The 24,929-nt window shown below is 40.7% G+C and overlaps 1 protein-coding gene across 3 annotated transcripts in view; it reads right to left on the bottom strand.

Moving 5' to 3' along the window:
• sik2a (salt-inducible kinase 2a) overlaps positions 1 to 6,195 on the bottom strand; it is a 90,280-nt gene extending 84,085 nt beyond the window's left edge. For 2 of the 3 annotated variants that reach the window (XM_051932268.1, XM_051932269.1), the window contains exon 1: positions 5,160 to 5,303. In XM_051932268.1, the coding sequence (XP_051788228.1) occupies positions 5,160 to 5,288 (129 nt within the window). In that variant the 5' untranslated portion in view covers positions 5,289 to 5,303. Of the gene's footprint in view, positions 1 to 5,159; positions 5,304 to 5,775 lie in introns of those variants that run through there. The other variant, XM_028810263.2, reaches the window with a different exon arrangement.
• Between the last annotated feature and the right edge of the window lie 18,734 nt (positions 6,196 to 24,929).

The raw sequence follows: 24,929 nt of genomic DNA, 5'->3' as shown, positions 1-24,929 counted from the left end.
AAGAGCAGGGTGTATCCTAGTGACCAGGCTAAATCGTCCTCCATGGCGTGTCATTCTGGCCCCCTAACCATCCCCCTACCACCTAACAGTTAATGTGTGGTGAGCGTACTGGCACAGAAATGGTTTCCATTGTATCCTCCAGGTGGATGCTACACATTACTGTAGTAGTAGTGGAAGTGGCTCTCCACTCACTAGGAAATAGTGCTCCGAGTAGTGAGAAAAGCACTACATACATGTAAGGAATTAATATTATTAAAGAAGCCTAAATACACTATAATCAGGGAACCTTCACTCTGTGCTCAAGGGTGACAAAAAACAATTACATAGGTTAATTTTGTTTAAAAAATTCTAATGTATTACGAATTGTAGCACAGTTTTGGAAAGGTTATATTTTTGCATATAATTAAAAAAGTGATTGTTGAAGGTCTTAAATCGCACCTCCTATTCAACGAACCAATGCATATACCCCTAAACACAACAAACAGAACTAATTTCACATCGTACAAACACTTTTGAATAAATACAATTGGAGCATCTCTGGGATATATGTGCATATCTATTTGATTATACAACATAGTTTTCTATATAACTCGGATGAAAATTTTTTTCACCTATTAAAAATCTAATGCTTCCAGCACAAGCCTTTCGCTGTTTAAAGCTACAACTTTGAATTTTTGACCCTTTCGCAATATTTTCCCTTTAAACTATATATTCCTTTGATAAATGTAGTTATCCATTTAAAGTAAAATCTTTTTTTACTAAAAACCCATGTACTTCTAGTAGTTTACAATGGTAATAACTGTGCCAGGTTTCACTGGAACTTAGTGATTTGTTTTTGAGTCAACTTGACAAACAAAGACATCACACCAAAGATGGTCAAAACCTGCAAATCCTACAAAAATCTAAATTTTGGTCTTGTCATAGTCCTTTTCCTATATATAACTACAATATACAGTATGTAAGAAAAAAAAATCAAACACTTTCCGGAAAAGATACAGAAAAGGTAAGAGGTGCACTCATTCTTCAACCAGCCAATAAACAAATTCATTCATTCATCCATCCATCCATGCACTCACCTTCCAAGCCCTCTTATCCAGGGAATATTTACTTTTATAGTAAGCAACATGATAAACACTTAAACAACAAGAAAGATGCCAAGTTCAAAACTAAAAGCAACCAGTACACCCAACCTATATACAATGGTATCTAGACAACAGTCTAAATAATGCATTTTTTTTTTTTTTTTTTAATTGTCCATAGCTTTTAAATTGATCCCACTTTTACCTAAGAGAGTAACAAAAATTGAATTATTCCTTTATATTTTTATTGTTGCTCAGACAACAAACATAAGTCGAAATTTGAATATGTTAATTACATATTATACATAAAATAAAACTTGAATTCTTTGTGTGGGAAGGTGGCACCCCAAATTTGGCCTCCAGTAAACTACGAGGGAACAGAGGTTACCAGAACAGGACAAGACTTGGAATGTTAGACACTCCAGCTCCCATTTTCCCCAGAGAATGGAAAGGGTCCTCCACAATGGGTGTTTTATGAACAGTTCAAGAAAGACCACTCCTTGAAAGCTACCCTTTAAAACAAACAGTCATATGGTCCATGACAGTCTCATAACTAGATTGACAGGGTTTATGAAGTTCTGCAATTCTGGAACAGCAAGTAAAGAGGAAACAAAATTTGAAAATTCAGAAATTTTGCACTTATGATGAGCATGTGAAATACTTATTCAAATTTACAGATAACCACAACACATATCTACTTTCACACACTTGTGAGGTGTGAAAAATATAAAAGCAAGTGAACATGCATGCAGAAAATCAGACATGTGCCAAGTGGCACACGTGGCTCTGGACCTGACTGACTCAATTTATTCACTCAGTTAAAGCCATTTGCAGGACAGCTGTTGGTGTAGGCACCAAACAAAAAGTCACCTTGCTGAGGCAATTATAATTGGATACGACAAAAGACGCAATGGCAGCTTTGCGAAGGCAACTGAGCAATTCGTAAAACAAAACCCAGACTTTGATGAAAGTGTTTGCTGCCTGGTCTGCTCCCTGTCTGTCAGCAATTAACTTCTCCTGAGCAGGCAAAGATGTTCATGGCTCAGAAAACCGGTTCCTTTCACAGACACTCAATCAAGACCTTGGCTGGAAAATGTTCAATTAACATCGCTTATGTAAGGTGCCTGTTTTCCATACAAGGAAAAATACCATTTAATACTAGCTCCAATAAGAAGTGAATAAACTGCCATATTTTAGCAGCTCTCACCACAGACACTAAACCAAAGCACTTGAATCATCTTAAAACAAAACAAACCAATCTTACTGCTCACTACACAAAGAGATGATACATGGCTGCTACTTTGCTTCATCTACATCATGCATGTATAAATATTTTAAAAAGGTCATTTTATGTACTGTACAGTGCTTAGTGACATACTTCTTTTGTTTTTTCTTCTTATGTGAATGTGCTTCACATTCCTCAAAGTCACCTTGACACCTGCTGGCACCAGACAGAGTGCAAATGTTATTATCAGACACTAAATGTGACTCACTCTCACACATATCCTCTGTAATTTTTCACAGGATAAGCCATGTGCAGTGTCTGCACACTTACTGGGAGAATGACTGGCCTTGTTTCTATACAGTTTATATTCTACTGCATGGGTGTAATCATCAACTCTTATGCATTAACAGTTTGCCAACTTGATTCACTCAGGTTCTATACCGTGGCACCTGGTGCCACTACATCTTTCTGTAATTTTGGCTCAGCACAGGGTCCTGATGATATAGATGTAAAAGTCAGTATCTTTACAGAAACAAGAAGTTCAATAGAAAAAAGGAGATGAATTTAGACATAAAGAGGAAAACTGAGATTACACAGTCTCCCTGCAACAAGCCTTGTGTCTTTCTGTGTTATGGCAATAAATGCACCCCACTGTTATGCAAGGATTAACACCGTGATGTAAAAATAAAGAGTATCTCTTGTGCATATATCCATTCACTGGTAACGTGTTTGCTGTTCTGTCTTTTAAAATTATCTAAGAAAGCACCTTAGTGAACATATTAAATAGTTTAGGTTTCTCAAGGTTGTTTTTTTTTTTTTTTTAATCTAAGCCGAAATTCAACAGGGATGCAATTTGGAACAACAAAAATGGTAGTTAAGGCAATCTTGCTATCCACTTAGGAAAAGGAAATAGAAATATGTTTAATTTGTTTCAAAAAAGGCTTTATCATATAAAAAAAAAAAAAAAATCCAAAAATAACCTCAAATTGTCATGACTATATCCTTGGCAAGAAAAAACCTATAGGTCACACAAACACCTGCATAAGTGACTTTAAAAGATAAGGCTGCTGGTTCATTTCCCACTTCCAATTCACTGTATGTGCCGCAGTGCAAAATATTCGGCTAAGAGTACTTTAAACTGCATGTTCTTTTGGGTAAAAATAAATAAAGTGATCAATACAAATGGCACAATAATAAAAAATGTTTCATCTATTATACACATACATATATACACACACACATGCTGTTTTAACATTTCTTGAACTACTGTAAAAGGATGAGTATTACATTGGCACAAATAAAGTACTGCTATTTGTATACACACTTTATAAGGCATGCATGTGCATGTCAGAACAGTAAACAATTTATTAGAGTAGAACAGTCATTTGTTTTAAATGTATAGCTATAAAAGCATGGAATATTATCTTTTCTAAAATATACAATTAGTAGGAATAAATTCTGTCTTGATGATTGGCTGTCAGAACAATGAATTCATATCTTAATTCAAGTGAGTCAAAATATACTATGAGACAAAAAAGGTTGATTTGTAATGGAGTCACTGATGTGCAGGCTAGAGAGAGAAAAATGAGGACAAGCACTTCCAGAGCATGACAGGCTGCAATGTTAGCTAAGCAGTGCTTTCTTTTGGAAACAAACATTTTTTTGCACAAACCATATATATTTGTATGGTTATCAACATCAAAAAATCATTGTCTTTATAGGATGAAAACACATATTGTCTTGAATTAAACGTAAGCCTAAGTAAAACACCATTACAGTTGGAATAATTCCTAATAAGATTAAAAGGGGCTTGTTAAAAGAGGAAGGCAGGGTCTGTGCCTTTATTATTCCGACTTTTCTAACACGTTACGCAAATTTCTGGATGAAAACATTAAATCGACAATATCGTGTATCAATTTTTGTGCAATGTTTTTAACAGATATGTGGATTTAGCGCCGACACCTGTAAGGGCATTTCTCAGCATGGTGCATTTGAATTGCTCTGGCAATTCTCTTAGTTAATCTCGCAGCGGCCAAAAACTCAATATGATGATAAAATTGCAGACGTATTATTTGTGGGTTGGTAATAATGTAAAGAAATTCCCAATTTGTATACTTTTTTCAATCCGCACAAGCGCTGCGATCCGATTTACGCTTCTACCACTCAGCTTCGCTTTCCTCATTTTGTAGCTCACTGTATCCATAACACTATATTATACAGCGCCTTTAAACAAACCGACTGAAAACAAGGCAGCAATATATAAAACCAGCATTTGGTCACTCTATTGAGTGCTCTTCCAAAATGTTAAAAAATGGACTTTGCTTTAACTCAATCCTTCATGCTCCAGTGGAAGAAAATAATTGGACCGCATGTAGTGTGCAGAAAGGGATGCCCCAAATTCCTTAGAGATTGGGACGGAGTTATGTGCTTTATACTTCAACACCTTCAGGTTGCATCTGATGTTCCCAGCTCTCATGGCTATGGTTGCTTACATAAAGACAACAGCGCACAACGACACGAAGTGCTGCCAGGACTAAGACGACCACAATAAACGCTTAGTAACATATGTGTACAGACCTCCTGCACACCTGTGTCTACGCAAACAACAACAGACACCTGCGCAGCCAGATAACGGCAGAGCAAAAGTGCGAGCAGGAATTCTGTATTGTTACTGTTTTATACGGGTCTTCAGCCAGATGCGCACTCGGGTTCTCTATATTGTCTTTTTCTCAGGCACAGTACGAATGTGAGACCGCTGCGCTTAACCTAGTTAGAGGGACACTTTCAGGCTACCTGCACATGACACAAATGACAAAGAACGAACGCTTTCTCAAGCCAGGTACACACACACACACACGCTCAGCAAAAGTAGACCTCAGCAGGCGGGCAAGCGTTGCGCACTCGCGTCTCACCCGAAAAATGAAAGGGCAAAAACAGAAAGGAAAAAAAAAAGACCAAAAACTAGGGCTGCTTCTGTCCGTCATAAAAGATCTCCCCGGGTGTTTTCCGCCTCAGCTCGTATTTGATGTGACACTTAAATAAAAACTTTTATTGCTAAATATTACGTAAGCACAATAGGCAACCTCTTTCCACCCCACCCCCTGGGTGGCAAGCTCTTCCAATACTTACAGGTCACAACATATGTGCCCTGAGCTTGGGCAATTGCCTGTACACCAAACATCACTCCATTGATATTTTGTATTGTGTCAGCTTCTATCCATTGCAGTTACGGTAAAATTTTCCAAATTGCCTATTCTTTTTATTTCTTGTTAAATTAGGTTTGGTATAATGAAGTAGTTTGTCAAAGCCCTACTCAAAAACTGAGCCTGTTAAATGTATTTGTGCCAAACGTTTCTGGGTTTGTGGACACTCCATGTCCGTGAGTCTGCTCCCGACTCCACGTGTAGCCCGACCCGAAATCCTACTTACACATTCCGGCTGACGGCGGCAATAAAGACATTAGGTACTTGCCTCTGTCTTGGTGATGCGGTGTCTCGCGAGCTTCACCACGGCGAAATTGCCTTTTCCTAAAGTGCGCTCTATATCGTAAAAACCCACCCGGACCGGACCCCGGTGAGACAGCCCCTGCTGACAGTCCGCCATGACCATGCTGGTACGAGGCAATGAGTGATCCGCCAAGCAGGCAAAATAGCAGAGTATCTTGCTGTCTGGACGTCTACAGCGCTCACGCAGCAGACATTTGAAAGCAGCTCGAGTTTATTGCTGTTCTTCTTGTTATTGTTGCCCGTCCTCTGTGACTAGCCCCGTGCTTCCTCGAGCGCCCCTCAAAGCGCTGATGTCCAGCCCCGCACGCACGACCGGGAGCTCCGGCCGCTCGCAGCGGGCATCATGTTCTCTCGGTTGACGTCCATTGACGTCAGAGTCGCTGGAGGAATATGTACAATGGGCGGGGTTTTGAAGTCGTTCCACACTTCACTGCCAATTTGTCTCCATGACAACCGGCTCCACCTCTGACGTCAAACGACGGCCGCTGCTATTCTAAAAGCTGTCAATCTGCGGGGAAGCTAGAGCCTGACAATTGGAGCTGGGTAGGTAACGCCGCAAGCCTGTAATTACGCGTCGGCATCATCAGCTTCACGCAAGAGGAGCTAAGCTAAACTTTTGACAGATTAACCGCGCCGTGCCCTTGTGTTTCGTACTTTAAAACAAACATCGCAAACCGCTGAGTATACACGCGAGGTGCATTGCAAGTGGGAGCACGCGTTACAATTAGACTTTGCGAAGGTGTCTCTGAAGTCTAACGCCGGCTGGAGCAAAATGTGATATCAGACGAAAACTTCGGGGTTAGGAGAAAAGGCGACGGATGAATCAAGACATGTCGGGGATCGTGACATCACTGTAATGAAGATTCAAAGACACGGTCGCGTTGTTGTGAGAGAGGATGCCCAAGACAGATTCTCCACTTTTCACAGTAAATGTCCATGTCTGGGAAACACATTTTCTCCATGCTATAACAGAAAGGAAAAAGTTACGACCGCAACGGTGCACTGAAACCGTCATAACAACAACGTTTGAAAATGTTTACACGCGAACTTATAGTGGTTTATAAGGAATAAGCATCAAATAACACATTCATCTGACAAGGGGTGGATATCGAGGCAATACTTTTAACTCCATGCGACTTATTATTTCCTTCTCCAGTTACCAACTCGCGCAGCGGTCGTTATTTGTAGAGATAGCACTGCCCCCTGATGGTCTTGTTCCGGCATATTGGCACTTTTAGATCCACGTTTACTGAGAAGGGTCTAACTGCAGCTTGTAATACCTATGACATACGACAGTCACAAAACGGCCTTTGAGTCAGATATCCCTAATCTTAACCATAATGTAATGAGGCCGTAATGGTAACCATAGTGTAATGGGTTACGTGACTGACGTTGAGGGCGTTTTGTGATGTTGGGGCATTACATGACTGCCCTCATAGGTACTGCACTCTGCAGTTACAGTTTGTTGGAGATACACTCAGTTAAGTTTACTCGATGAAGTTTGCAGGAGGTGAGTTAGCTCTCCTTGTAATTGAGATGGCCACCAATGGTGGTTGAGGCCTTGGACTTTATTTTACTGTGCAAACATGAGCAACACTTTTACCTCACCCGTGCATCAGTTGCAAAAAAAATAAGCATTTGGAGTCTATCCTCATCTTGTATTTTGCTTTGGACTTGTTATTTTTTATTATACTTTTATTACATTCATTAACTCAGTGAAAAGTAACTATAGAATGTTTCCATCATATCACATTTAGGTACAAACTAGAAAAGAAAATTAATGAACAATATTGTTCTAAATCAATTTAAAATGAAATTATTCAATCTAATATTTAAAACATATGTAATGAAAATATTAATTTATATGCATTGACTTGCATGAAACTTCTATAATTTTTGTCACTTCTTAGTTTTTTTAATCAAAACATTTGATCATTTGGTGGCCCGTTGCATGTACACTTTTTTTCCAGTGCCTCCCTATGAACCATCCAGCAGTAGTCTGCAGTCACATCCCAATGTCCCTCACACCTTCTTTCCATTTCCTTGTCCTAATGGAATCTTTCACCTTGCTCTTCACTCACCACTCTTAAGATTTTTGGGAAAAAATTCCAAATACAAATCCAAAAAGTCAATTTTGAGAAGCACGTTGTAACTTAACAAATACATTTTTCACAATTTCCTTTTAATTTGGATCTTTATTGTTATCTGAAAGCCTAAAAAATACTTCTTTAAATGATACCTAAGACTCTCGTTCCAGGTTGTTCATTACATCATCAAATTCTGCATCAGAAATCAGTTTTCTAATATCAGGTGAAAGGACCTCTCTCAGTTTACCCTCAAAACAAACCCAGAAACGTTTGGCACAAATACATTTAACAGGCTCAGTTTTTGAATAGGGCTTTGACAAACTACTTAATTATAACAAACCTAATTTAAGGAGAAATAAAAAGAATAGGCAATCTGAAAATTTTATCGTAACTGCAATGGATAGAAGCCAACACAATAGAAAATGTTTACAATGGCTTATGGGTAATTTGAACACAAACAGTGGATCAATCTGCTATTCGTCTACTTGAAGCTAAGGTCAAAAAACATGGATGCTCCATTGCAGGATTGCACCATTGTTGAACAACATGTCACAGTGAGATTTCTTTGGGCAGAGGGAGTGAAAAATGTTGAAATCCACTGAAGGATGTTGACTCAGTACGAATGTGAAAACAGCACAACTCAATGAAAATTTTATGAATGGGGAGAAAGGTTTAAAGCAGGAAGAACAAGTGTAACTGATGAAGCTTGATCTTTTCAACCACCAACATCATGCACACAAGCCCACATCAACATGGTGAATGCCCTCATCAGAGAACGCTGACAGATTACACTGTCCGCTATTGCTGCACATTTGGATATCAGCTATACATCTGCACACACTTTAGTGCATGATGACTTGGGGTACCATAAAGTTTGCACAAGATGGGTACCCAAACAGCTTACTGATCTGCACAAACCAACATCCATTGCTGAATTTCAGCAGGTTTCAATCCCTTTGCCCAAATGAATCTCACTATGGCTTGTTGTTCAACAATGGTGCAATCCTACAGCAGAGTATCCTGTGTTCATTTGACCTTGGCTTCAACTAGACTAATGGCTGAGCTCTGTGCTGTGCATGTTTGAATGACCCATAAGCCATCGTGAACATGTTGCATTGCATCAGCTTCTATCAATTGTGGTTACCATATAATTTGTCAAACTGCCTTTACGTTTTGATTCACCCTTGTGTAAAGCCTAAGTAGCAGCACTTTATCTGGATCCACAAAGCTGGGTTTGATGATGTTTTTGGTACCAACTGTAGCTTTTTTCTAGCTGGCTATTTCATCTAAACCCAATCTTAAATTCTTGGCCCTGTTGTCCCACTCAGAGAGAAAATGTGGGAATGTTGTATGTCTTGAATGCTGATCCAGTATGATACATAGAAATTTTAGGTTCCCACATATTTTTCCCACGGATTTGGAGGTGCTGATTCCCATCCCAGCCGCTTCACACTCAGCTGCGAACCGATCCAGAGAGAGCTGAAGATCACGGCCTGATGAAGCAAACAGGACAACATCATCTGAAAAAAGCAGTGACCCAATCCTGAGTCCACCAAACCGGACCCCCTCAACACCCTGGCTGCGCCTAGAAATTCTGTCCATAAAAGTTATGAATAGAATCAGTGACAAAGGGCAGCCCTGGCGGAGTCCAACTCTCACTGGAAACGGGTTTGACTTACTGCCGGCAATGCGGACCAAGCTCTGGCACCGATCGTACAGGGACTGAACAGCCCTTACCAGGGCGTTGAGGGGGTCCGGTCTGGTGGGCTCAGGATTGAGTCAATGCTTTTTGCAGATGATGTTGTCCTGTTTGCTTCATCAGGCCGTGATCTTCAGCTCTCTCTGGATCGGTTCGCAGCCGAGTGTGAAGCGGCTGGGATGAGAATCAGCACCTCCAAATCCGAGACCATGGTCCTCAGCCGGAAAAGGGTGGAGTGCCCTCTCAGGGTTGGTAGCGAGATCCTGCCCCAAGTGGAGGAGTTCAAGTATCTTGGGGTCTTGTTCACGAGTGAGGGAAGAATGGAGCATGAGATCGACAGGCGGATCGGTGCGGCATCGGCAGTAATGCGGGCGCTGCATCGGTCTGTCGTGGTGAAAAAGGAGCTGAGCCGCAAGGCGAAGCTCTCAATTTACCAGTCGATCTATGTTCCTACCCTCACCTATGGTCATGAGCTATGGGTAGTGACCGAAAGAACGAGATCGCGAATACAAGCGGCTGAAATGAGTTTCCTCCGCAGGGTGTCTGGGCTTTCCCTTAAAGATAGGGTGAGAAGCTCAGTCATCCGGGAGGGGCTCAGAGTAGAGCCGCTGCTCCTCCGCATCGAGAGGAGTCAGATGAGGTGGCTCGGGCATCTGATCAGGATGCCTCCTGGACGTCTCCCTGGTGAGGTGTTCCGGGCACGTCTAACCGGGAGGAGGCCCCGGGGAAGACCCAGGACACGCTGGAGGGACTATGTCTCTCGACTGGCCTGGGAACGCCTTGGGATTCTCCCGGAAGAGCTAGAAGAAGTGGCTGGGGAGAGGAAAGTCTGGGCATCTCTGCTCAAGCTGCTGCCCCCGCGACCCGACCTCGGATAAGTGGGAGACAATGGATGGATGGATGGACATATTAACTCATTGCTCATTGTAGTTAATAGCTATTACAACACGATAATTGAAAGCAAAAAATGTTTTTTGTAAAAAAAAGTTACATGATGAAGAAAAATGTTTTTAATTTTTGAATTTATTGCCTAGAAATATATGAAAAAAATCACATGAAATAATAAAAAAAACTTCAATGTATACGTTTGAATCATGTAAATACTGTGGCAGTCATATTTTTGCAGTTAGCAAATTTATGTGTCATTAGGCTTGGATTATGGGAGATGCTGAGGGAGAATTCCATCTTGGGCACCTACAATAGTTTTGCAAGCTAGCAGTATGGCCTACTCTTCTATCTGTCTGTCTGTCAGTTTCTGTACCTTTAGAAAATGGGAAACTTTGATAGGGACCTGCAAGCAAGGGAACTGTATATATCTGCCCCAAACCGCTTGTATTATCTAATGAATATGACCCTTTTGCTTGTGTATGGTTAAGAGGAGCATCCTCTTACACCGCTGCATACAGATTCCATCCATGAATCCTAACAACCATGTCCCTGTTGAAATGACAAAGAGGATCCCCCCAGTAAACACTCTGCTTCGGGTACATGTGTGTGTTCTTTCTCACTCTAAATAAACATTCATCATTTGGGAATCCTTGGCATTGTGTTGTGCTGAAGGGTACATGTAGTTTGATGGGATTTATATAATATGATGTACAGTACATACAGTACAGACTCAAGGAAAATGGCTAAAGCCATAAGTTTTATTTTTACATGAGTGCTGTTCATTTATATTATTTTAACAGTGTCACAGCTAATTTCAAATCAGATTTACATTATTAGATCAAGTAACTTTAAAAACACTAAGCCATGCAGCATTAAGTGCTAGTCAATGAAATACATCCCAAATAAAACCCTAAATATAATCCTGCCTTCAGCAGACAACTGCTACTTACACTTTAAATAAAAACACAAGAAATGACAATATAAATTTTACAGCAGTGTAAAAGCAAGAAATTCCTTTGTGATGACATTTGCAATATCTTTTAAGATGTGGCAATTTAACTTCTGCAATCAACCAGTACATTGAACTTACAATAAAAATATGTCCTATGAATTTGGGGTTAGTATATTGGTTTCTGTAAGGTGCCACAGTTAGTGTGTATCACATATCTATAGTAAAACACATTCGTTAGTTAGTCAGTCAGTCATTTTCCAAAGGTTCTTATAATTACAGAAATGCAGTAATGTTGTTTGCAGTTTTTACAATCAGAGCACAGATGGCTCAGGGTCACACAGTAAATCGAAGGCAAGGATTGAACCTTGGGTTTTAAAGTCCTGTCAGTGCCTTAGCCACTTCAGCTGTGTCTATAGGACATTCAAAGTGAAGACAAATGAACTTACTAAGAATTTTGTGGACATAATTGTGAAAAATATACAGGTCAGCTTCAGGGCAGCATAATAAAGAACCTATTTCAACAGGATTCTAGAGAGGAACAGACCCTGAAAGGGACACCAGTCTCCCACAAAGTAAACTCATCCACTCGTATTGGGACAACCTTAGAATTTTCATTTAAGTTAAAGAAAAGTTTTAGAATTAAGCCCAGGTCCCAGATTTGTGGGGAAGCAGCACTAACTTTTACAACAGTTGCCTTTAGATATTGCTTAACAACATTAAGTATATAACCCTTTAGAAACGTGGATGTGCTCACACTTATTCACAGCAGAGCTGTTTAGAGATTATCTAACATGCATATCTATGGGTATTGGGAGGAAACCCACATGCCTGGGTAAACTCACATAGTCATTGGGAGAATGTACTAGCCCCACATATATAGTGCCTTTATCAAAATTAAACACTCCCTAGATGAAGAAAAAAAAGTACGGGAAAAACTAAAGATTCAAATTTCGTTAATAAAGTACATGCTCAATGGTACAAGAAATATATCTTTTAGACCAGATCTATATCTACCTACCTGCAATTTGATATTTGTACATAGGGGCTTTGGCCTTGTCTGTCAAATTTAGTCCATTTACATACATTTAACCACAAGGCAACCTAAATGTTGTTCCTCAAATTATTTTTCCAGATTTACACATCTGTGCAAGTTGGTTGAGTGCCAGCTTTTAATTTGCATAACCAAAAAACCAGGGGTGTATTGTAAATGCAAAGCTTCTTAAGTGTAAATATGGTGTAATGTCAAAGAGGATTATACTGCCATCTTCTGGTTTTGGATGTCATTTATAACTTGGTGTCTTTTTGACAGAAGGGCCATTTCTACTGTAGCTTCTAGTCCTCAGTGCGACAGTAGGTCCATGGTGGCCAGTGCTGGTGGCCTATGGTGAATAACGGTCATTTATTAAATATCCATTAAACCTGATTTCACACAATTAATAATTTCTATATACAGTAAACTTTTTTGAGCCAGCATGGTTGTGTATAGCTCAATCTTGCCATTACCAGCTCCTCTTGAAAGGATCACCAAACATTTCAGTCCCTAGTTAGGGGTGCTGTTGTTTAACATGTCCTCTAAATACCATATGATCACCACAAGGTATAGCTCTAGTGGTTGCCACATGGGCAACATTGTTATTGAGGCTCCCTGAACAATGTTTTCTTAATTTAGGTAAGTAAAATCTTAACTCCAAGAAAATCCCATATTGCCAGCAGGAAAAAAAAACCAAAAAACCAAAAAAACAAAACATTGTTCTCACAGTCTCCATCCATTAAATTATTATTCACATTTTATAATGATAGGTGAGATTAGGGAAACAGATTATTCTGTGAACCAAGAATAGCATACATACAAATGTGATACCACTTTATCACCTCAGAACAAGTTCAAGGTTGTCATCACAGTACACAGAGATTCTTTCTTACATGGTCCCAACAGACTAGTGAAATTAGTAGAAAACCAAAAATCAAAAAGTTAGCATTATCATTAGACTGAGTCTGTCCCCATGGCAATTTACAACATCAGGATGCAGATTCTACTGTACTGTTGTAAAAGTTGGTAAGCATAGAAGGATGTTATCAGACATCTAAAGAAGTTAAGACATTGATAAGCCCTCTTGACTATAGCTGTCATGCCTATTTCAGGTCTTCAGTGATGATGATCCTCTACACTGCACTTCCTCTAGATATAAATTGGAATACGGTTTGACTTCTAATTCCTTAAGTCTATGACCTTCTGCTTAATTTTTCCATCATTAAGGTAGAGATAAGAGCAAATAACAGAACCACTTAAGGAATAGTCAGTACTGCAGGTTATCTTCTGATCTGTGGCCAAAAACTTTCCCGGAATTTGGTGTTGAAAATGCTAATGGTCCTATACCATTATCCATGACAAAGTGGAGAGGAAAATGACATTACTGTGTGATATGGCTGACACCTTTAATAACACTGTTTGCCAGTCAGAGTGTATTATTTCTGTCCTGGAAAGAAGAGAGCTTTGAACCAGTAATTTGAAGTTATGAGCAGAGTAGGTGCCATACTGGAATGTAATGCAGCAAATGTGAATGCACTTCACTCTGCAAGTGTAGAAGTGGATAAGCAAAACTGAGACATCAGTGCTTTCCATAAACATCAGAGAAAGTAAAGGTATTGGCAAGCCTTCTTGATCCTATCCACTGCATTCTTGATGTAGATCGGAGTGTGGTCTGCGTTCTGCTTCCTGAAGTCTAATGACCTGCAACTATTTGGGATTGCTGTGATTAATGGGGCCCTGTGGTGGGCTAGCAACCTGCCTGGGGCTTGTTTCCTACCTTGCACCCTGTGTTGGCTGGGATTGGCTCCAGCAGACCCCCATGACCCTGTAGTTAGGATATAGCAGGTTGGATAATGGATGGATGGATGGATGGATGGATGGATGGAGATTAATGGGTAGGTAATTGTCCTGGCAATAGTGTATCAAAAGACAAATCTGTTTTCCGCTAGCCATCTTATTAGTTTTGGTGACCAGGTCTACAGTTGTGTTATTAGCAAGTGAAATGAAAGAGTTGGATCTGTGTCTGGCTACTCGGTGATAGATGAACAAAAATTACAGCAGGCAGCTCAACACGATACTCTTGCAGGATCCATTTTAATGATAAAAATGGAGAAAGTGAGGCTGCCAGCCTGCACATATTGAAATCTGCCAGTTAGGAACTTCTAGAAGATGGCATTGTCTGCCATATTTGGCTGATCAATGTTGGTAAAACAAGTATTAAATGTGGAACTATAGACTATAAACAGTACTCTGGCAAAGCAGTTTTTTTATTACTGCTGTGCCAATAGATTATATTGGCCTCTCGTGAAAAGATGGCCCCTTCCACATGACTTCCTGAACACCTCTATTAAAGACAAATGTCTCCTCCTTACCCCAGTGGAGCAGTCACTATTTTATTTTGGAGTAGAATGGTGATCTGGAGATGCCTGTTTTCACCCCAGCTGTACTGACCCCGTGCCACCTTAAAGTATTAATTCTGCTAACTGAGCAATGGAAAACAGCCAAGCTGAAGAATTTTTTTTGCTTGTTTGTTTCCTTGAAAGCATTTCTCAACCTTCTCACACGTAGTCATATGCTCACTGAAGCGTCCATGAACTTTTGGAAGAGACCTAGATAGACAGCAAATGGCCATATGCTTAGTTTATTTGTTGCAACAGTCAATTAAAGTCGAAAAAAGAAGGAATTTCTGCATGTCAAGTCCAGCATAATTTCTCATAGCCATTCATTTTCCTAGCTCCCTCATCTGCTACTCAGACTTATGAGCCATTCAGTGTTCACAGAAAAGAAGTAGGCATTATCTCATATTGTAAAACAAGCAGAATGATTTATTATAATTGATTTAAGAAGCTTAAAAAGAAAATGTATGTAAGCCAGGTCAGGTCAGGTTGGAGAGCATGCACCCTCCACATGTTGGCAACCCTCCAGGCATATACATGGTCCAGTCCCACCCTCTGGAAATGACAATCTATCTACCACAGCCTGGTGTTATGTGAGTGTCCCCTTGGCCTGGTCCAGCCTCTCAGGCCCTCAACAGTGAGGATCCTGCGAGACAGATCACCCTCGGGGAATTGTGCCACATGGCTGTGGTGCCATAACTGATGCTCCCTTACAATGCAGGTAATGTGCCTCATTCGGGACTCTGTGAGCGTCCACTCATTTGACACAAAGTCAAACCGGCGGTACCCAAGGATTCTCTGAAGAGACACAGTACCAAAGGAGTCCAGTCTTTGTCTCAGGTCACTGGACAGCATCCATGTTTTGCAACCTTATAGCAATACAGGAAGAACCAGGACTCTAAAGACTTAGACTTTTGTCCTTTTGCATAGATATCAGGAATGGCACATGACCCTTTAAAGCGACCTCATGACCCCCCCATGTCCATCTACTGACTTCATAGGAAGATTCACCAGAGACATGAATGTTTCTGCTGAGGCAAGTAAACCTTTTGACAAGGTCGACATTCTCTCTGCAGACAGACACACTGTTGATTAGCAGAGGTCATTAAAAGCCTGCATCTTGTTTTTTATCCAGGACACTCTTAAGCTCAGACACTCAGAGCCTCAATCAGAGCCTTCTTTGACTCTGTGAAGATCACAGCATCGTTGGCAAAGTCAAGATCAGTGAATCTTTCCTCAGCATAGATGCCCCACAGCCAATGGACCCCACAACCCTGCCCAACACCCAGTCCATGCAAGCACTGAGCAGAGTAGGAGCAAGAACACACCAGAAGACATCCAGAATCAACTGGGAAAAATGCAGGGGTTATGCCTTCACTTTGCACAGCACTCACAGTACCATTGTACAGGCCAGCTATGATATTCAGCAATTTAGGATGTCCCACAGGGCAGCTCAATCAACTGAGGTGAATGCTTTACAAAAGTTGACAAAGCCTGCAAAGAAACTCTGCCGATATTCGCATTGGCGCTCAATGACAACCTTTAGTACCAGGATGCGGTAGACTTTTTAGGCGTAAAACCAGACTGCTTCGGTCACTGGTAGGTGAGCAAGGGATCACGGATCCTTTTGAGAATGACTCTGGCAATGACCTTACCTGATACCGAGAGCAGTGTTGTCTCCATGTAGTTGCCATAATCCAGGTGATCACCATTCCCTTTTTATATAGGGATGGCAAGTCCCATTTTCCAGTCAGTTGGGATGACGCCTGTCTCCCAAATGGAAGCAAAGATTGCTTGCAATGCCAGGAGGACAGCTTTACCACCAGCCTGGAGAAGTTCACCTCAGATACCACAGATCCCTGCAGCATTCCCTACCCTGAGCTGGTTCACCACTGGTGCTAATCTCAGTGAGATTGGGTGGTTCACAGCTAATTGGAGGATAAGCCTCAAGAAACACAGGCCCAGAGATGTCCAACGTCCTAGTCGGAGGATCAGCTTAAACCAGCTGCTCAAAGTAGCCAGCCCAGCAGGTCACAACTGTAATGTCATCCGTAAGGATTGTTACATCATCCTCCATGACTGTGATCTCCGAGGAACAGATTCAGATGTGCATAATGCTTCGATTCCCCTATAAACATGATGTGGGTCAGTAGACCATACATGGTGTGTCACTTGCTCAAAGATTCCTCTGTCAAACGCCTCCTTATCTGCCCTCAGAGCCCTCACAGCTGTCCTTCTCAGTTCCTGGCACAGGCCGGAATAGCCATCAAGCCATGCGTTGTGACTCCTCTTGATGATATCCAGGGTGCCCTGTAAGAAGAAACCCCTACTTTTGGGAACACTGGCAACACCAACACAACCCTCAGTAACCTTCAGGGTCTTGTCACGGAAGGTCTCCCACAACACATTAGGATTGACAGTTGCACCGAAGTCTGCAAGTTCCAGACACAAACTGCGTGCAAACTTATTAGATACAGCCTGCTCTTGGAGTCTGGTCAGGACCAGCCTCATTCTCCTAGTAGGTGGTAGCCTACTGGACCTAAGCTAGATATTCAGAGTAGCAACAGCAAGTCTGTGGTTAGAATTCATTAATTGGGCACTTCTGTAGACCCTGCAGTTCTATAGGAGCCTCCAGCATCTGCCCACAAGGATGTGATCAATCTCTTTCAACACACCACCAGTACCAAGTCCAATGAGGCATCTCTGGTGCTGGAACCAGCATCCAGCAATTTGCAGCCCCTGAATTTTTGCAAAGTCAAGGAACATGGATCCTCTTTCACCACAGTTGCAAGACCCATGGGGACAGACACAATTCTCACTGCCAGCCCTGTCAGTGCCAGTTGTCGCATTGAAGTCACCCATAACCAGAGGAGTGTCACCTCACAGGCACCCATCAACTACTGATCAAAGTTGCAAATAAAATTATCACTCACAGCAGTCGGTGCATACACTAAGAACAGACAAGTCACCCTGAGAGTGCCTTAATCTGGGTTTCATAATACACTCGTTGAAAGGAGTGACATCGGACACCATTGGAAGAAGTTGATCCACAACAGCTGCTCCCAGAGTATGACAGCCATCAGAGCGACCAGACCAATAAAAGGTGTATCCATCTACAGAGATATGGTCAGTCCCAGGTCTGTGCACCTCAGAGAATGCCACCACTGAGTTTACAAAGCATCTACAACAGCAAAGGAAAATGATCATCATGCTGGAGAGACAAGAATTTCCATGCACCTACCCGGATGGGCTGCCTGAAATTGGGACCTGAGTGCTGCCGTGCAGCTGGCAACATCTCAGCACCACACCAGTTCCAATCCCCAACAGGCCTGACCCCATTGGGTCTGTTACATTTTTGACCCATCTGTGGATGAGGTTTCTGAGGGCTTTCCTCCATCCCGTTCTTAAAGTGAGCAGAGGCTGCAGCAGAGCTTCTCCCATGGAGAGCAAAAAGGAGTCCTGCCTGCCATTTCAGAGCTGCATGAAGTTTTTACGGTGGCTGGTGTGCTAATCCTGCCACCATCTCCCATGTTTTCCTTGCAAGTTGGAGGAGCACTTGCAAGGCTGGATGCAGTTTAACATCATACCCAGGACCTGTAAGTGTAAGTGAATGAATTAAAAAAATCCAAACCAATTTTATCACTTTCTACAAAGTAAAACATTAACCTGTAAGTGTTTTATTTCCACATAAATGCACTTTCATGAAATACAATGTAGTCATTTGCATAAGCAAGAATTAGTACAGGATCATACAATTCTTACCTGATAAGGTAAGTGTTTTATGGTTAAGTTATTTGCCTAGACAGTAGACCAGGTAGAGATAAAACTCAAATCAACAAGGAAATATTAATGCATATAGATAATGAGTTTGTTCTTGTCTGCTGCTGTTTTTTAATATAACGTTTAGCAGCATAACATTACTACCATATCTCCTTCGATTATATTTACATGTACAAATGTGGTTATACAAGTATAGTACTGCCTTTCCTGTTGTAGGAACCTCAGGTATCATTTATGGAGGATTATCAAAGTATATTGATAATGATTTGAATAGTTTATTGAATCAAACCAGTGTCAAATTTAGTAGTTTAAGCTGTTCAAATTTTATTTTCTGAACCAGCATATTGCATAATGCAGAAACCAACTGTGGACAGGAAGGCAGTTCAATTGCAGGGTAGGTACACACACACACACACACACACTCCTCTGCTCATTTGTACTAGATATTCCATCCTGCCCAGAGAAAACACTTGTGGACACAATGAAAGTGTACAGAATTAATACACATGATAGCTGGCCCAGGATTTGGAACTGAGAGTAATGCATTTATAAAATACTCATTCTTTCCATGAAACTTCAAGGATTAACAAAGTTCAGAGTATGTAAAGTTTCTACAAAAATATTTTGAATATTTGAATAATTATTAAAGACATTCAACAAATAATGTATGCCTTGATACTACACAGTGTACCAAAATACATATAGGAGCAGAGAAATGTATAGAGTACTAGTGGAATGGTTATGAAGTTAAATGTTCATTTTAAACTCCCAGCAAACATATTTGTTCTAAGTTGCATTTTATAGAGTTGATTTGATGTTTGGTTGGTTTCACCTACATATGTAATGAAAAAGGCTAAAAGTTATTTCCATGCTAAAAAGGAAAGAAGGTTAAAGAGACAAACTCTTGGCTGTATGGCCTTCATCAGGTGTGCAACTGAAAAGAAAAGCGCAGGTGACATGTAAAGGGAAGGAACAAATCCAGGGCAGATGAAAGGAGAAAAGGTAAGAGTAGGTATGAAAAGGTGTCATTAGAAAAGATGAAGAGTGAAGATTACAATGTTAGTCGGTCATTGAGACCTGGAGAAATATGTGATCCAAGGCTGAGAATAGGCCTGGCGTCTTCTGCTTTTTTTTGAAATGTGGCTTTGAAGCCCTGTGAAAGAAAACAAAGACATCAGTGTGGCTAAGATCCAGGGATGTAAGGTGTTCTACAATAGGCTTTTTTATAGTTTATGATCCTAACAGCTCAAATATGCTCCCTGAAAAGGTCATCTAGCTGTCTCCCTATTTCATTTAAGTAGCTACCTGGACACTTCCTACAACAAATGCAGTAAATAAGATTTTTAGACAGCATGAGGCCTGTTGTTTATTAAATTTATTAGAGGTAACTGTTGGTGACCTGAAATGAAGACTGGATTTCTTTGGTATTGTGTCTCTTTGGAGAATTCTAGGGTACTGCTGGTTTGACTTTCTATGGAACGAGCGGTTGCTCATGGAGTCCCAAATGAGGTACATTACTTGAATTATCAGCGTCAGTTACGGCACAATGGCCATGTGGCATGATTCCCAGAGGGTAATCTGGCTCGTGAAGACCTGAGCAGGTGGACCAGGCCAAAGGGACATCCACGTAACACCTGGCAGCAGCAGATAGATGGTCATTTCCGGATGGTGGGACTGGACTGTGTGTCTGACTTGGGGGTTGCCAACCAGGATCCTAAGCTATTTCGTGGTGCCACCAATGCACACGCTATACCAGTGCATGCTCCCCAACCTGACCTGACTGACCTATCGGTGATATATTCGTAAATGACACAGTGAACCCTTTTACATCTCAATGTGCCTGGTGTAAAACATGGTGAGTTGCGGACAAGAAGTTTGCATGAATTAGGTGTTTGACTGAAGGTGATCAATGAAAGATTAGGAAAAAAGGATCCTGTGGAAGGATCAGTTTGTAAAATTGGAAAATTTTGTTTGATGACCAGTGGGAGAGATAGTGTGGAATGGGAGGGCCAGCATGACTTGGATTTTGTTCTTTATTTCGCCTTATACAATTTCTTGTATTAGGAATTTGTTAGTTTTTCCCATACCCCTTGGGGTCAGAGTACAGGGTCAGCCATTGTACAGCACCCCTGGAGCAATTACAGGTTAAGGGTCTTGCTCAAGGGCCCAGCAGAGTAGGATCTCTTTTGGCAGTGACAGGGATTCGAACCGGCAACCTTCTGGATACCAGCACAGATCCTTAGCCTCAGAGCCACCACTGGGATTTCTTACTGGGATTCCTCTTAGAGTGGATGCTTATAATATTCAACCAACTAGAGGCAACAAAACTAACCACATACATAAACACAAAGTAATTAACAAAATATTTAGCCATACATAAAACAGAAAACAAAAATCAATCAGACTTACAAAATCTTTAATAAAAAGTAACAAAATGATTAAATAAAAAGAAAATATACTTAAGCTAGGAGTAGACCCTGGCTGAACCATGACCAGGTCCAGCACGTAAACATGAATATACAGTGTCCTCCATAATGTTTGGAACTAAGACACATTTTTCTTGATTTATGTCTTTGCTCCACAGTTTAAAATTACAAGTCAAACAATTCAGACATGATTAAAGTGCACAATGATGTCTACGAAATTTTAAGCAGAAATTGCATGCAAGAGATATGCAACAAAGTACTAAATATGACTGCTTTAATATACTGTACCTACCATTGCTATAATTCCAAACATTATGGTGCCCTGAAATGGGGGTCCATGCAGAAAAAGTGTTGTAATTTCTTTGTGGCATGACCAAAATGTATGCAAATTCCCTTTAATTAAAGTCTGCAAGGTGCACTTTAATCATGTCTGAGTTGTTTAATTTGTAATTTTAAACTGGAGCAGAGGGATAAATCAAGGGAAAATGTGTCTCTGTCCCAAACATTATGGAGGACACTGTACGAACAGATTAGAATATAAAAAAAAAATCCAAAGACAGCAGACTTTTAATGATTAATGACGAAGAGAAATGTGTAGTATTTACTGATGACTAATGTCTACCTCACATCCAGCCAAAAAAAAGGATACTGCTGTAGGTTTTATGCACAAAACAAGATGAAGCAATAGGCTGAACAGAAACAACAAGATGCGAGCCTTCAGCTGACTTGTGTCATTTTGGAGCACGGTGTAAGGTGACTTCTCAAAACACAGGACAGCAGGAAAGGCCCAACCTAGTTACTACATGGATACCTAAGTACAGCAGCAATCGGCCTTCTTCTATTTTTACAAATGTTTTTAATCTCTAACTTAAATGGGCAAAGGAATACTGCTTTAAAAGTCCCACTATAATATCTGTTTCTGTGTTTATCAATGACTACCTGTTTCTGTGCTTTCTCAGTGACTACAGATGTGTCATCTTGACACCTGCCATAATGAAGACATTTCAGTGACTCATAGACAGCTTCCTGTTTAGCAAGCATTTGCTTCTATACCAGTTTGCCTACATGGCAAACAGAAGAGGTGAGGATTCCATGTCCCTGGGTCAGTTGAAAATTGCATGTCACTGGCTATTCATGACATTTCTCAAAATAAAGTTATGACCTTACATATACATCTAGATTGTTTTATTGATTACAAAGTTGCCTTTAACTCAGTAATCCCTCTGAAGCTTTTGGCAAAATCATAGACATGGGAATCAGTCATTTATTTTGTTATTGGTTTTTGTTTCTAATAGGAAGCAGATTTTATAAGCCACTCACCATGTGTGCCCCTCAACAGGGTTACGCCTTATCAGCATTAATTTGTTGCACAAAGAACAAATGCATTTAACAAGCAAATTCAGTTAAAAATTGATAGTATTAGTAGGATGGCCAGATCCAGTCACCTTGACTGTACTTTCAGATTTTCCTTTTACAGTAACTGCACTGAGTGTTTGAGACCTTTATAATGGCTTTGTAATCTTGAACAAAACTTCTGATTTTCTATTATCACATCTGTCCTTTGGTTAGAATTCTGTCTTGATTTTGAAGCTTCCTGTAGTAAGTTTCCACCCTACTGGCTTTTTACAGAAGCACTTGAAGTAAATAAACATATAAATAAATATTTAGACACACACTATGGTCTGAACACACATATGAATGACTGAAAAGGAAGAAAATTTAAAAAGAAAATGAAAACTTCTAACTTGGCATTCCCTGTCACAGTGAGGCATGGTGCAAATGTATTGCTGCTGGTATAAAGGAGCCCCAGTACCGTTTCTTGACACACTTCTTCTGAATAACTAGTTGACTGAAAGTCCTCAGTGTTATTGTGTCAAAGAGAGGATGTGCAGCATTGTTTATAATGGCACTCAGTAATGTTTTAATTCTCTCCTTGGCTACTTTCTCCGGGGGTCCACAGTGCATCCCATAACTGAGCCTTGCCCTTTTAATTAGCTTGTTGACTCGGTAAGCCTCTCTTGAAGTGATGACATCAGCCCAGCACACCACAGCATAGAAAATGCACAGAGTTACAGAAAATGTGAAAGATGTCACTGCTCACATTAAAGGAATGCAGCCTTGTAAGAAAAGAAGCTGCTCTTCCCTTTCTTATATAGTTCCTCAGTGTTTTGAGTCCAATCCCACCTTTGATTGATGTGGACCCCCAAGTATCTGTAGATGTGCACTAACTCTGCATCCACTCACTGACTAGTCACAGGACACAGAGACTCTTTGGTGTGGCAAAAGTCAATAACCAGTTCCTTGGTTTTGCTGAAGTTAAGATGCAGACAATTCTCTTTGTACCAAGCAACAAACGTCTCCACCTTTATCAATACACCCCATAAGTGTAGAATTACACGAGAAGTTCTGCAAGTGACATGACCTTGTGTTATATTTAAAGTCTGAGGTATACAGAGTGAAGAGGAAAGGAGACAGTTCCTTGTGGTGTTCCAGTATTGCTCACATTCATATCAGAAACACAGTCCTTGAGTCTCTTATACTGTGGCCTGCCAGAGAAACAGTCCATTATCCAGGACTCCATAGGCTTATCCACATGCATATCTCTGAGCTTACCCCTTACCAGGGATGGCTGGGTTGAATGTACTGGAAAAATCAAAAAACATAATCCACACAGTGCTGCCAGCTTTGTCCAGGTTGAGAATAAGCCTTGTGGCGCAGATAGATAACTGTATCCTCCACTCTAATCTTTGTACAATAGACAAACTCCAGTGGGACCAGGTGGTCTACCACAACAGGTGAACAGGTGCCCACCTTCTTTGAAAATGAAACAATGCAGTATGTTTTCCCCAGCAGTGGCACTTTCTGAAACCTTAGGGGCAGATTGAACAGGTGGCAAAGGATACCACAACGTTGGTCAGCACAGGCCTTAAGAACACAAGGACATCTGACACTGCAGCTCCTCCTGTGTGTAGCTTCTTCAGTGGTCTCCTTACTTGGTCCTCAGTTATGGACAGCCCATACTGATGGTCAGTGGTGGCTAGTCACTAACCATTCCAGTTGAGGTGGCAGGAGTTGTTGATATAATAAGGATGATGTGGGAAGTCTGGTCGTTGGAAGAAGGTGATAGTGTGAGGGAAAATCTATTCCTTTCTAGAACCTGAGCCCTGGGTAGCTTGAGTCCAGTAATTATGCTCAGTCCTTTCCAGACATCTTTCATGTTATTCTGTATGAATTTGTTTTCTAATTTACCTTCGTAAGCTTCCTTCCCTTCACTCAGCTTTTTCTTTAGCGCTCACCGTGTGTCCTTCAGAGCCTCCTTTTCACAAGATATGAATGCTGTCTTCTTCTCATTTTGGAGACTCATCGGCTCATTAGTAATCCAGGGCTTGTTGTTTGCAAAACAATGCACTGTCTTTGAGGGTACCACTGTGTTGTCATAAAAGTTAATATAGTCTGCAATGTAGTGACTGAGTCCCTTAATATTATCCCCATGTGACTCTCACATTATTTCCCAATCTGTCATTTGGAAGAGATAATGTATTGTCAAAAATTAATTTAAAGCATGTGATCCACTATCTTCATATACAGGTGAAATTATGGGACTTTCTGAGGTAATATATTGTACCTGAGCAAATTAAGACTGGCAATTACAAAAGGGACACATAATGTCTCAATTCTGATTTCCATTTCTCATTTTGGTTAGCCTGTTGAAAGCTTATATTTTAAAAATCCTATGTAAACTTATTTTTAATTCAAAATGTGAGACAACAGAATGGGAAATGTATTTGGGCCTGAATACTTTTTCAAAGCACTCATTCTTCAACATTCTTTAGTTAACCCCACTTAAAAGAAATAATTAGG

This window comes from Erpetoichthys calabaricus, chromosome 9 (genome assembly GCF_900747795.2).
Source record: "Erpetoichthys calabaricus chromosome 9, fErpCal1.3, whole genome shotgun sequence".
NCBI classification, from domain to species: Eukaryota; Metazoa; Chordata; class Cladistia; order Polypteriformes; family Polypteridae; genus Erpetoichthys; species Erpetoichthys calabaricus.
The sequence above is the reverse complement of the archived record's forward strand: the minus strand, read 5'-3'. Positions and strand labels throughout refer to the sequence as shown.